This window comes from Crocuta crocuta, unplaced genomic scaffold (genome assembly GCF_008692635.1).
Source record: "Crocuta crocuta isolate KB4526 unplaced genomic scaffold, BGI_CrCroc_1.0 scaffold119, whole genome shotgun sequence".
NCBI lineage: Eukaryota > Metazoa > Chordata > Mammalia > Carnivora > Hyaenidae > Crocuta > Crocuta crocuta.
Genome location: NW_027551562.1, coordinates 649,305 through 662,674, shown reverse-complemented (window position 1 = coordinate 662,674; position 13,370 = coordinate 649,305). Strand labels below are relative to the sequence as shown.

Genomic DNA, 13,370 nt, shown 5'->3' with positions numbered 1-13,370 from the left:
GTCTAGACAGCTCTGTTCCAAAGCATCTTTCTATGGAAGCCCAGGATATCACTCTCAGCTCGCTCTTTCATCTGAGCTGTCAAGATGTATTTGCAGTTAATCAGTACTGACACTAATTAAGTTTCTTCAGTACCTCAGGACACACAAGGAATGTCTCTAGGAGAAAATGTCACCCCGGACAGCGGGAAGTCAGTGCCTGAAGCTTGGAAATAAGATTTCAGGAGAGACTGACAGTTGATGTGTTCAAGAAGTCACTTTACTTTTTTATTATTTAAAAAAAATTTTTTTTAATTATGTTTATTTATTTTGAGAGAGAGTGAGAGAAACAGAGTGCAAGTGAGGGAGGGGCAGAGAGAGGGGGATACACAGAATCCAAAGCAGGCTCCAGGCTCTGAGCTGTCAGCACAGAGCCTGACGCGGGGCTCGAACTCACGAGTGTGAGATCATGACCTGAGCTGAAGTCGGACGCTCAACCAACTGAGCCACCCAGGCGCCCCTCACTTTACTTTTTTAACTTGTTTTATAATTTGATTTGTTTTAGAGAACCATACTCTCTTTGAAACTACAGGACATCCTAACTTCTTTTGAAAATAATATTACAGTCTCTGAGCATTTCAGCCTTTGGCCACATGCCACACCTCTTTCTAAGCTGAGCAGGGAGATGCTCCGGTCTCTCTTTTAAATTAAATTAAATTAAAAGCAGAGAGAACATAGTGTCTCCCTTGGGACAGAAGATGCAGAATAAGAAGTGAAGTTTGTAGCAACTTTCTCAGGATAGAGAAGACCCCGCCTGGCCCTGAGGGGGGGGTGTTCTGCCTGGGGGACGGGGGACTATGTTCAGTGTTGATGAGTTCGCACCCCGCGGTGATGGGTGTGTCACAGCCTGTCAGTGTAAATGTGGGGGTTCTTCTGACTTGTCACTTGGCATCTTATACTTTCCTGCACTCTGTGTCGTTAAACTGTGGTCCTGTTTCTTTCAAGCTGCTTATTTAAGAAGTGGAGCCCATGCAGCTGTGTCCCTAAGGTCAGAGAAATAATGAGGCTCGTTTTGCTGGCCTGTGACCATCACGTATAGAACTGTTTCTCTGTGCCTGGCATTCTAACAGCAGTATCGCAGTGCTTACAAGAACTCGCCAAGGTACATGAGATTATCTCCTTTTCCTGTAGAAGGACAGGGAGGCGCAAGGATTCAGATTCTGCTGTTACTCAGCGGAGAGCCAGGGTTTAGACCCAGATCGGCCTCATTTCTTTAACTACCCTGTGCTCCAGAGATAGGAAAACTTACACTCTAATCCCAACTCTGCACTTAATGACTAGATGACCCTAGTTAGTTAAGCAGCTTGACCTCTCTGGGCCTCAGTTACCTTGTCTGTTATAGGTTAATAATAATAATTATTTTGTTGGCCTCTAATGAGACTTAAAGGGGATACTTAATTATGCATAATAGTGAGTGACTGGCACAGAGTAAATAATTATGTGCCAGCTGCCATTATTATTATTACTGTTAATCATCATCTATTTTCCAGAGATCTCATTATATTTCAGTAATTTTCAGAGAAAGTGGCCAAGGGACAAGTGGGATGTCAGAGAGGTAATTTCGCCCTCTACGGGGAAGGCTCGCTCACAGGTTTAAGTTGAGTGGCAGGTAATCAGAACTGACATTTGGACTTCATTTTCCAATTAACAAAACACTTTTATCTGTAGTAGTTCATCCGGTGCTCCTGGAAGCCAGAAAATGTCCCACCTTTGGAGACGATCACACTCATTTTCAGAAGGATCAGTAACCCACCCAAGGTTTTACGTACCGTGGGATTTAGAGCCAGAATCTGATGCGCTTTTCCCTCCAAAGTTCACGTGTTTCCAGGAAACCAGAATGATCTGAACTGGAGGAAGGGAACGGGACGAGAAGCCAGCTGTCCGCAGTGCAGTGTCGTCACAGGTGATGTGTGACTGTGATTCTGAGTCCCGCCTAGCTCGTAGCTGAGACACAGAGCAGAGGGGACAGTAGATAGCACGTGGGCCGTTGCCTACTGATGGCTGTGTTACCAGTGTCGGGACCATTCTGTACCCCCCACTGCCCATCCCCTGCAGCCGGCTCCGCTTTCTCACCAAAAAGCGGAAGTCAGCCCTCAACTAAATTTCTGCGAGGGGCTCAGCTCAGCCTTCTTCCAGACTAAATGTCGGTTTGTTTCTGTAATTTTGTTTTGCCTAAGATCTGATCTTTTTTAGAAAATAATTAGAAAATGAATTTAACAAAAGAGAAAACCTATAATCTCACTCAGATTACTGAGTTTATGTGTCTGATTTACTTATAAAAATTGGGTCCTAGTGTAGATTAAGATGGTTGCTCATTATATTGATTTTTCTGGGTCTCTGTCCGTAATGTTCTGAAGAAGCCAAGTGCAGAAAAACGGACTCGTTGGGGTCATTCTTCAGCCTTAGAAGTAGCAGGGATTTGTCCCCCTCCCACTTGCCTCCACTGCCGGTAACTATCATCTCATTGTCAACTGTGCCATCTCAGACTGAAACAGTGTCCTCCCGCTCCTTAAAATGTGAGTCTTCTGTAATATCCCCATGTGCTTTTCAAAGCTGAGTTTGCTTTTCCAGTTTGTCCGGTAGAACTTTCTGCCATCATGGAAATGGTGATATTCTTTACGGTCCAGCATGGTACCCACTGGCCCCGTGTGGCTACTGAGACTTCAGGAACTGAATTTTAAATTTCTTGAACTTTATTTAAATTAGCTGCTAGTGGCTACCCCATTTCAAAACCCAATCTACAGCATTGTCATTTAAACTCACCTTAAAAAATAAAAAGAGAGTGTTGAAAGTGACAATGAGACAATTTTACAAACGTGTCCACAACAAATCTGTGTCTGCCTGGGAAGGACACAACTCATGATAAACCCACGCAGCTCCAGGAAGGAAAGCTAACATGCTGAGCACGGCCTCACTTCGCAGCGCTCTGCGGAGGGATTTCACACGTGTTGTGTGTGTTTCCCGCCCCACCGAATACAGGTCACATGAGCAGAGGTGAAGTGACTCGCCAGGGTCCCACCCCTAGGAAATCCTCCAGCAGATTCTAGGCGATAATCCTTGGACCCTAAGGCTCTTGGTTTCTCTGTCGTAAGGAGTTCTGACAGCATCCACCGTACCCCAATGTGTTCTGCCTTCACACACTTTCTCCAGAAACTACCCAAGTATCCGAGATCAGAACTGGTTTTGCTGTGATATACTTTGTGGCCATACAAGGTTAATGCCTCCTTGACAGACATTTTTCCCTGCCTGTAGATGAGGCTGGTTCTGGTTGATGTTCGTGAATGGTCTGCCCTGGACAGAGCACGGCCACCGGCTCCTCTAGGGCTAGCATGAGGCCTGGGCACAGCCCGTGCTGGAAGATGCCTTCCCCTGGACAGACGACACACGGGAAAGCCGCTGTGGGAGGCAGCAACTGAGCTGAGCACAGTAGACGTATAGTGGGGAAGGGCATTTCAGCAAGGGAACAGCATACGGAAAGGCCAGGGCAGCAGTTGGAAAAAAATGTAGCATGGCTAGAATTCATATCTTTTAAAGGAAAGAGGTAGGAGATAAAACCAGGAAGATATTCAGGGGCCAGGACATAAATTTTATTCTATTCTGTACCAAGAAGTTTAACTTTCATCCTGACAGGCAGTGGTGGTGCAGCCAAATGGGAGAAGAGAATTTACATGGAGGACTCCAGTTAAACAGTTATCTGGAAAGCTCTCCTCTCTCCCATTCCTGTTGCCGAAGGCCTTCTGAAGATAGTATTTCCTTTCCTTATTTTTAGTAAGGGTTCTCAGCTGAAGAGGTCAACCTTAAAATTTTTTGGAACATGTAGTTTTTGGTATCACTGTTGGGAGTCCAGTTCTGATACAGATGTATTGTTACCATCAAGTGTACATATTTAAATGTGTATATCTATATCTATCTATATGTATATCTCCATCCCAAGATGGGCCCTAAAACTTCTTGCATTCTTACGCAGTCACTCACTGAGCATCTGCTTGATATTGGGCCCAGTGCAATCCAGAGATGAAAGTTTTCATTCTCAAGGACCTCATTCTTTGGTGGGGAGACAGCAACAGATGAAGCATAGGGAGAAGTAACCTGCTGTGGGGCAGGGGTAGAGAAGCCTCCACGAAGGAAAAGAAAATTCTAAACACCGGAACGAGTGGCACTCCTCAGTGGAGGCATCAGACAAGAAGAAATCTCTTCACTTGGTAGTCACCGGCAAGGGCGTCGGAATCGGAACCTGGCCCCGAATCCCAGTCTTGCCACTTGACTAGTTGTGTGAGCAAGTCAGGTGCTCAGCCTGTGCCTCAGTTTACTCTCTGAAAGGGAGAGGAGATTGAAGTGCTCGTGAACTCGTTAAGGTTTTTGTGGGGAGTCGTTGAAACAACAGCCAGAACGCACAGCCTACTGAGCTCGCAAATGCGCGGCACGTGTCCGTGCTGGTTATGACTCAGGGTGTGGGGTACAGTCTCCTTGTGCACATGGTCAGATACTGTCAACCCAGCTTCTGGGTTTCAAGCATGCGCCCAGTGGTCTTTGGGGAACTGAAAGATGGCCAGCTTTCCTGGGGCCTTTGTTTCCTGAAAAGTCCCTTTTCTCCTTAGAACATCTAATTCAACCTCATGTTATTCCACTGGTTAATGTGTGTGTCTCTCTCTTTCACATACAAATATGGCACAACCAGAAGGAATGGTTCTGTGGACAGACAGGAAGGCACATGAATCACTGTGTTGAGACCATGGCTGTAATTCGCAGTGTCTACGTGATAGCTGCTAGCATGCGTCAGATGGTGCCTGTGATCTGTCTTTTGGTGCATCTTTATAAAACACTGAAATTCACTTATAAGTGTTTTCTGTAGGGGAGTGTGGGTGGCTCAGTTGGCTAAGTGTGTGACTCGATTTTGGCACAGGTCATGATCTCACAGTTTATGAGATCGAGCCCATGTCAGTCTCTGCACTGACAGTGTNGACCCTCCCCATCTTGTGCTCTCTCTCCCTCCTCTCTTTCAAAGAATAAATAAGCTTTTCAAAAAATTGCTTAACTATGTGGGAAAAGAGTAAATATATTTCGATTTTTCAGGTAACTAGGGTTTATTTCTTTTTTATACTTGTGGTAAATCTCTGGTGTTCTCTATCATAGTTTCTTTCAAGATGGCTTGAAAACGGCTGACAAATTGAAACAGTACATTGAAAAACTGGCTGCTGATTTATATAATGTAAGTATTTTTATAAAACATGTGCACTTTAAGTTGTTTTTGTAGCTAAATATCAGGAAATTTGAATTCTCTATGAGAAGAACTTTAAAGAAGCAAGAGTAAGTGATGTGTCTGTATAAACCTAACAGTTTAACTCCAAAGTCCTCAGTGGTCAAATAGCCTAAAGTTTGTGGGGCCCGGGAAGAGCAGAGATGTGTAAGCAGTGGTTCTGGATGGATCTCCATTCGGGGTCCAGAAGCAGCGCCATACGCAAGTGTCCTGCAGTCTGTGTGGCAGAATGTTTTGCCCCTGGAAGGACAGAACTTAAGACTCTCTCGCAGTAGGCATGCTTAGGATTTTTTTTTTTTTTTTTACTTGCTTATTCTCTATTTTCTCTTTCATCTGATATCTAGCTTTTACTTTTATGGTAAAATCACAAAAACTTCTTTGAGAAAAAAACTAAATGCAGGAGTAGAAATGACCAGTTTGTTCCCCATAAACCACTAGGCACTGAATAATTTTAAACATATATTTTATGAGTACGACCATATTTTTTGATTCTTTTTTTTTTTAATGTTTATTTTTGAGAGAGAGAGACAGAGCACGAGCTAGGGAGGGGCAGAGAGAGAGAGGGAGGCATAGAATCTGAAGGAGGATCCAGGCTCTGAGCTGACAGCCCAGAGCCCAACACGGGGCTCGAACCCACAAACCATGAGATCATGATGTGAGCCGAAGTCAGATGCCTAACCAACTGAGCCACCCAGATGCCCCTGCGATTGTCTTTTAATCGTTAACATGGTTGCAGTTAAGTTCCAGCTGATTAAAAAAAGCATCACCAGTTCCTTACCCTCCGGCAAAGGGTAACTTTCATGTATACATTAGCCCATTGGGTTCTGGTCCTTTTTGCCATTTTCTTCTGGCCCATTTAATCACATCCTGGTATTCTGTTCCCACCCTTTGAAAAACCAGAAGCAAGTGACTCAATGTTATTTCTTAACTTTGTTTGAAACAGTACTTCAGATTTAATCGTCTTGCCCAGAGAATACTTAAGAAAGCATGGTGCAGATGCACTTATTTTAAAACTCACTGGTACTTCCATAAAACGAGAAGACTCTGCCTTTCATAGAAAAAGTGACTTCGTGTCAAAGGCTTTAATGAGGAAATCAACTCTATGATTAAACTGTTTAATGACTGGTGTATATTTGGATGAATTAAGTTCTGCTCATAAATGTATTAAGGACACGCGATAAAAGTCATGTTTTTCTGTCACAGATAAAACAGACCCAGGATGAAGAAAAGAAACAGCTAACCGCACTCCGAGACTTAATAAAATCCTCTCTTCAACTTGATCAGAAAGAAGTAGGTGATCTAGATGTTTCCAGCAGGGTTACCAGTATAAGTGAGGTGGCCTGCGACGGCCTTTGCGTGTTTCCTGATCTGCAAAGCGGGCATGTCAGCGCCTCCTGCCACCGTGGTTGTGGGGACACGTGAGCTCGAAGACACAAGTGTATCCCCACTGCATGGCCCGCGTAACAGCTGTGCCTTATTTCCTTGCCTTCCTTATACAAAAGATGTGCTTAACGCCCAGGCTGCAACTCCATAGCCGCTAGGTTTGCCATTCCGGCTTTGAAGACGTGTAGCTCAGAAGCGCTGCATCCTCTCGGGGTGAAGTGCACACCGCCATCCCGTCTCGATCATCTCTGTCCTTTCTGGACAGCCAGGGGAGGCTGACGCAGATTCCTATAATAGAGAGCAGGCCAGCTGTACGAACCAGGAGTCCTACGCAAAGCAGGATTAATGCCGTAAGAGATCCGCTGCGGGGTGGTGGGTCAGCAGGAGGGGACTCCGAGTTGCACACTGCCTGGCACGCCAGCAGGCTGCAGACACTTGGGGGCAAGGAGGGTGGAAAATTGAGAGATGGGGTTTCCGAGGTAGAAACCCAGGCCTGATCATGGACAACCTTGGACGCACACAGCAGGGTGTGGACTTCATGCTGAGGGTAAACTAGGTAGTGAGCACCATTCCTTAGCTAGGGGAGAGTTAAAATGTGCCTGCTTATATTATGAAATTATTATGCACTGAATTTAAGTGCAATTTCTCAATGCAATATTTAATAATCACATGTAGCATTTTTTATATTGTCATCTGCTCGTGATATCACCTCACAAGGGCAAACCGACTGTACATTCCTAAAGTTTCTGAAGGGGTTCATGAGTCCAAAACAAAAGGCAGCGCCCCTGAACGTGGAAGCAACACTAATCCGTGAAAGCAGCCCCGAAGGTTCTCTTTACTGAGTGAATGTCGCCCTCTGGGGTTTCATCAGGTGAGAGAAGTCCGCAGCCTGTAACCCTGGGCACCTGCCAGCCTGGGGAAATGGGCATCAGTGCAGGAAGCTGCGTGTGAGCCGTGTACCCATGTTGTCTTCAGCCAGCACCTGCCCTGTGTTTCCAGGCCTCTTCTGAAGGTGCTTATTACTGGCATACAAATCCCAGGAGACGTAGTCTCCTTGAAGGATTTCTCTGTGTCAAAGCAATAGAAAGACCTAAGTGGAGGAGGCGTAAGAGGTAGATTGCTGTTGAGAAAACTGTGAGGTTTTGTATTTACCAAAATGCCCTTAGCCACTTCCTACCTTTGCTTTGTTGTATAGTATTACTCCTTCCTGTACATGGGAGCTTTCTTGGGAGGTGTGGGGGCCGGGGATGGACTATCGCAGTCCCTCTTAGACTTAGCAAAGAGATTGATGTATTCTGCTCACGGTAGCTAAAGACCAAAGTTCAAAGAAGCCAAAGGAGTGTGTACATGATGAAATGCACCTGGTTTGATTTAACGCCGCTCCAAATTAATAAATGATGAGTGTCCATTAGCACCACGTCCAGAGTATTTTACAAGTAAGATTGATCTGTCACAGCACCTGCCCCATTCTCATGCTGCTATCATCTCGCATTGCCAACTAAGTAATAAGAATGTAATGATTTTTAACGACTCAAATAAGAAAGGAGGACCATCCACCGTCGAGTTCTCTCTGTAGCGCTACTATTCGAGAAGAGTGTAGATCTGACCTGATAAATGACCTAAGAAATTAAAAGCACCCAGCAAATTATTTAACCTCTTCACCCCCACCAGGTTCTTACTTGACTCTCTGAAAGGAAGCTCCAAGAATCTGAGCTGTAAATAGGATCCCCAGATTTTTGGTGGACTTGTTTTTTCTTGTCAGAAGTGAAATTCTTCACTGACTTCTGGCACATGTTCTATGAAGTTAATTATCTTGAGTTTTTATAATAGTCTAACTTCCCAAGAGAACTGTTTGCTCCATAACTATGTTTAGAGTTGAAAATATCTTATTTTTAATAATGACATCCATAAACCTTTCCCAAAATTCCAGCATTTTGAGTCTCTCTCACTAGCCCATGATAGTGTGGTTTGCAAGGTGTTTGACACATTCTGTGTTTGGCTCAGATACTCTCCACAGTATCTGGCACCCAAAAGCTACTCAGTAAGTATTTACTAAGGTGAAACAGAAGGGAACCGTGGCCCACTCCATGTATCCCTTCCACGAGAGACTTGAAGTTTCGGTAGTAGAGGTTAGTTTTAGGTTGGATACCAGAAGCATCTGAAACCCCATTAAATTAATCAGTAATCGCTTGCAGTCTAAAAAGATTTGAGACTTGACTCCATAATAATGCATTTTATATGTTAATACAGTTTTCTAATAAGAAAGTCAGATGATTTGTCTGTACCTGCTAATAGAGAATAGAAAATTGAACTAAAAAAAGTAACACCATAGTTTCATTCTACAGTTTCCATTTCTTGGCTCCCATTGTGGAATTTCCCCAAGGTTTGAAGTTCATTGTGTTTAAGTTTGGTTTTGTGTTTTTTGTCCGAATAGATTTCTCACTCGTATTTCTCTTTCCTGAATACACGTTGATTTTTTTTATGCTGTCAAAAGATTCAGGACCTGTTTCATTCCTTCCATTGTGTCTTGCTTTGTTAACTATTACTAGTGTGAATGCTCCACGATTTGTTTTCTTAAAAAAAGAAAATCCTCTTTTCATTTATCTAGACACCCTGCAATGCAAGCTAAATGGCCCTCATTTGTCAGAGTGCAGAAATTATCGTTTGTGGGACTTCCTTAAGTCTTAGAACTCATTAGTAGTTAATGTAGGCTTGCCCAGGCTGGACTTCTGAAACGAATGGCTTCCTTTCTGCTCGGCCTAATGGGAGAGGCTTCTGAGGTCAGAGCCTGGAGATCAGCCACTTTATTCACCTATAAAAGCATATTTGCCCAATGGAGAGCAAAGCTCACTCAGGTCGTTATTCAGAATGTAAAGTTTATTTAGTCTAGTAATGTATGTAGGGAATGTCTTAGAGGCAAATTTAGAATTATTTTTCTTAAGTTATTAGCATCCAAATCCTTGCTTAAGAAAAGTACTCTTATTTTTAAAACTTGTTTTATTTTAAGGATTAATGAACTTGCTGACAGGGCTACATAGTTGGAAAGCATTTGGACAGACTAGCAGTTCCATGGGCAAAGGGCCCCTTAGCTCAGTGGACAGCATTCAAAGGAAGGGAGTTATTCTTTTCATGAGAATTTTTATGCAGGGAGATTTCAGATTTCAGTAACATTAAAAAGTTACTATGAGTGCAAGGCTGTGGGCCCTGATTAAAAATAAACATATAGAAGAATTTCAGAAGACAGTCCTAGACCCCAGTCCACTCCCCCACCCCTCCCTCAGGTGATTGAATATGTCCCGTTAGATGTTTCAGCCGGAAGGAATCTTTTCAGACCAAGAAATGACTCAGATTAAAAAAATGACTAGAGTTTGTAACCTCTTCAGGGTGAGTCTGTTTACCCAATAAAGTGTGCATTCAGCACCTAGTTACCTTCAGGAGGGAGCAGCACAGCATGTGGTCAGTGTATGAGCACCCACCCCAGGGGCACGGGGTGTGCCCCACCCAGGGTCCTCAGTGCCTTCCTGTTTAGGTATTCAGGACATGCTTTTGAACACAGAACTCCTCCCATGTGGAATAGCCTCATGGTCCTAGAGAGGTTCTCTCAGCTCTTACTAACCTTAATTTGAATCCACGGAGCACATACTATTGGTCCAAAAGGACCCCGAATGCCAGAGAGAGGCCATCCTGACTTCAGGGTATCTCGTATACAGGCCATCAGTAAATAACCAGCGGCTACGTCCGCTTTCTGGTTCTTCAAGTGTTACTTCTGAACTGGCTATTTTTATTATGTTCTCTGCTTGGAAAACTAAAAAAGAACCCTTCTACAATTTTTAGTTCTTTTTAGGTTTTCTCACGTAATGTGGGATTCACTGAGGTGTGGATTTATCTTGGTGAGATGTGTACCTCGTGTTCTTTCATGCAGGTTTTTTCTGTCTGACTCCAATAACCCAAAGTAAAACAAATATAGGACAAGCATAGGATGTTTAATTGTCCCTTCACCTGAGGTTTATCATGATTCTGAAGGTGCTGTGCTCTGGTGTTAATTATCTTTCCGGTGGTGTTTTCTCTATGTGATTAAAAAGTGCTTATGACTGTCTGTATGCTTTTTTAAAAGAGCAATGACTATCAATGAAATTAACTATGTTTTCAAATGTTCTGCCTTTTTTCTCTGTTGCCTTTGCCCTTCCTGATCGAAGTCTAGGAGAGTAAGTCAACACTTTCTGTGAGATTGTATTGTCCTGCTTCTGTGTCTAAACCCCATGTGCGCATTCTGCAGCTCAGCCTTGTGGGTTTATCTCTTCCATTTTCAGAGCGGAATGACTGTCTGGTCACGCAGTCTTTAGAAACGAGGGGGAGGTATCAGCAGAGTACTGGTATTAGATCAGGCTGGTTTGCCTCTGTCTTGTTCTGCTGGTCTCGGTCACCCTTTTCCCACATCATCCACTTTTCATGGCCAGAAAATCCCCTTTTTTTTAATTAAAAGCGTGCTTGACAGCCTATTTTACAGAGTCCCTGTTAGTTACAGAACCAGAACTGCCTTATGGTGGGCATTTTGGCAGAACATGTGAAAGAGAAGAGGCGCACGTGAGGAAGAACTCACTCAGGTTGCATGCCATGCGGGAGCTGCCTCAGTTTCCCTGCCTTCCCACGCTGCCCGCGTGAACGGGTCTAGCGCGAGCTGGAAACGGCGGGGTCTGAACTAGAAACGGAGGCTCTGCACCCAGCCGCCTGCTCCGCCGCAGGCTTGCCCGGGACGCTGCTGCTTGTTTCCCTGCCCAGTTTCCTCTGAAGTAGAGGCAAGGACCTGACAGCCCTTAAAGTTCTGGGAGTTCTCTTCGCCCCCAGGCCCATGGACAGAGGCCCAGCGGCAGAATAGAGTGAAGCATTCGCGAAGTGTTCCCAGCACCGGTTTGATCTGTGGCTTCTCCTCCCCAGGACTCCCAGAGCCGGCAGGGAGGGTACAGCATGCATCAGCTCCAGGGCAATAAGGACTACGGCAGCGAGAAGAAGGGCTACCTGCTGAAGAAAAGTGATGGGTACGTAGAAGCCCTCCTGGAGGCCCCTCGCGCCCTTCCTGGGTGCTAGTGACCTAGGGACCCCTTCCCACCCCCCAGCTAGGAGAACACCCTTCAGACCTTCCCAGTGCACGAGCTTCAGACCTTTCTCCCACCGGTCTTGCTCAGGCGATTTAACCTACTGGCTTCAGAAGAAGCAGGCGTTGTCCCGCAGTCCCTAAATGTCACCTATGACTTGTGACAGATGTGCCATTTTAGGGAGAAGCAGGTGCTGAGCGGCTGCGGACCTCATACCCGCCCACCTCTCCGCTTTTATCCGTTGCCCTTTTCTCTCCTGGAGCGCCTGCCTGGCCGCCCAAACCCCAGCCCCGAGAGTCACCTTGACTCCTCTCCTTCTGCCACGTCACGGCCAGTGTAACTACAAGACCTCCTGCCTTCCTTGCCGTCTCTCTGCCCTGTCCTCAGAGGAGCCGCTGCTGTCTCCTGAACTGTTTTGGTCACCCGCTGACTGGCCTGCGGCCCCTCCCTCTTCTCCAGTGGGTCCCTGCACGGCATTTAGAGTGGCCTTTACGAGACAGAAAGCACATCCGGTCATTCCCCCGCTCGGAACGCAGGGAGGGCCTCCCCTCTGCCTTTGTCTCCAGCCTAGCCTCGTGCTGTCTCCCCCGGGCCCTGCCGCGCTGGCCGCCTTCGCATTGCTTGAGCGGCGATTCTGCTTCACAGTCAGTACATGAGCAGAACCTTAATTATTCACTTACACTAACTGCCTTTCTTTTTGAAGAAAGGCTCTTGTTTTCTGATTGCTTGTAGATATGCACTCCTTGATTTTTATCTAAGACATATACATTTTTTTGTTAAAATTTCAGCCATTACTTCTGTAAATTACAGCCCTAAATTTTTGATCACTGTCACTTTGGCTTATCATTCTACTGAGACATCCAACTAATGTCTTTTGGCATTTGAGTATATGTCAAGCACTGGAAGAGACATTTGGAAATATGGCATTGAACAAGAAAAGTAAGAAAGGGGGCACCTGGGTGGCTCAGTCAGTAAGGCATCTGACTTGGGCTCAACTCATGATCTCACGGTTCATGAGTTTGAGCCCCGCATCGGGCTCTCTGCTGTCAGCACAGAGCCCACTTCGGATCCTCTGCCCCTGCTTTCTCTCTGCCTCTGCTCTCTCTCTCCCTCCCTCTCTCTCAGAAATAAACACTAAAGTGAGAAAGTCTTTAGCCTTTTAGAGCTTACATTCTAAGTCAGGAAACAGACCAGGAAGAAGGAAGTATATGGGAGGTCAGATGGTCACAAGTACTATGGAGAAAGATGAAGCAAGGCAGGGCCTGGACGTGTGTAGGGGTGGCCCTTGCAGTGTACGGGTAGTCAGGGAAGACTTCGTGAGGAGGTGTTTAAGCAAAGACTTGAAGGAAGTGAGGGGATCCTCCACAGAGATCTGGGGGAGGGGGTGGCCAGGAGCACACTTCCTCTTGTGATGCACACAGAGTTTGGCGTAGCGAGGACAGAGTGAGAAGCTGGGGTCACAGGAGACACAGTGAGGGGACAGAACACCAAGCCAGGAGGGCTTTGGAAGCCACTGAGTGAAGATGGGAGTATTTTGGAGGGTTTTAAGCAGAGGAATGCCAAAATCTGGCTCGTTTGAAAGGCCCTCTGGCTGCTGGGCT

The 13,370-nt window shown here is 45.5% G+C and overlaps 1 protein-coding gene across 3 annotated transcripts in view; it reads left to right on the top strand.

Annotated features, from left to right (window-relative positions):
- Positions 1–13,370, top strand: part of ASAP1 (ArfGAP with SH3 domain, ankyrin repeat and PH domain 1) — a 309,560-nt gene that overhangs the window by 225,157 nt on the left and 71,033 nt on the right. For all 3 annotated transcript variants that reach the window (XM_077750030.1, XM_077750027.1, XM_077750029.1), the window contains exons 9-11: positions 5,170–5,245; positions 6,497–6,583; positions 11,612–11,712. In XM_077750030.1, the coding sequence (XP_077606156.1) occupies positions 5,170–5,245; positions 6,497–6,583; positions 11,612–11,712 (264 nt within the window). The remainder of the gene's footprint in view (positions 1–5,169; positions 5,246–6,496; positions 6,584–11,611; positions 11,713–13,370) is intronic.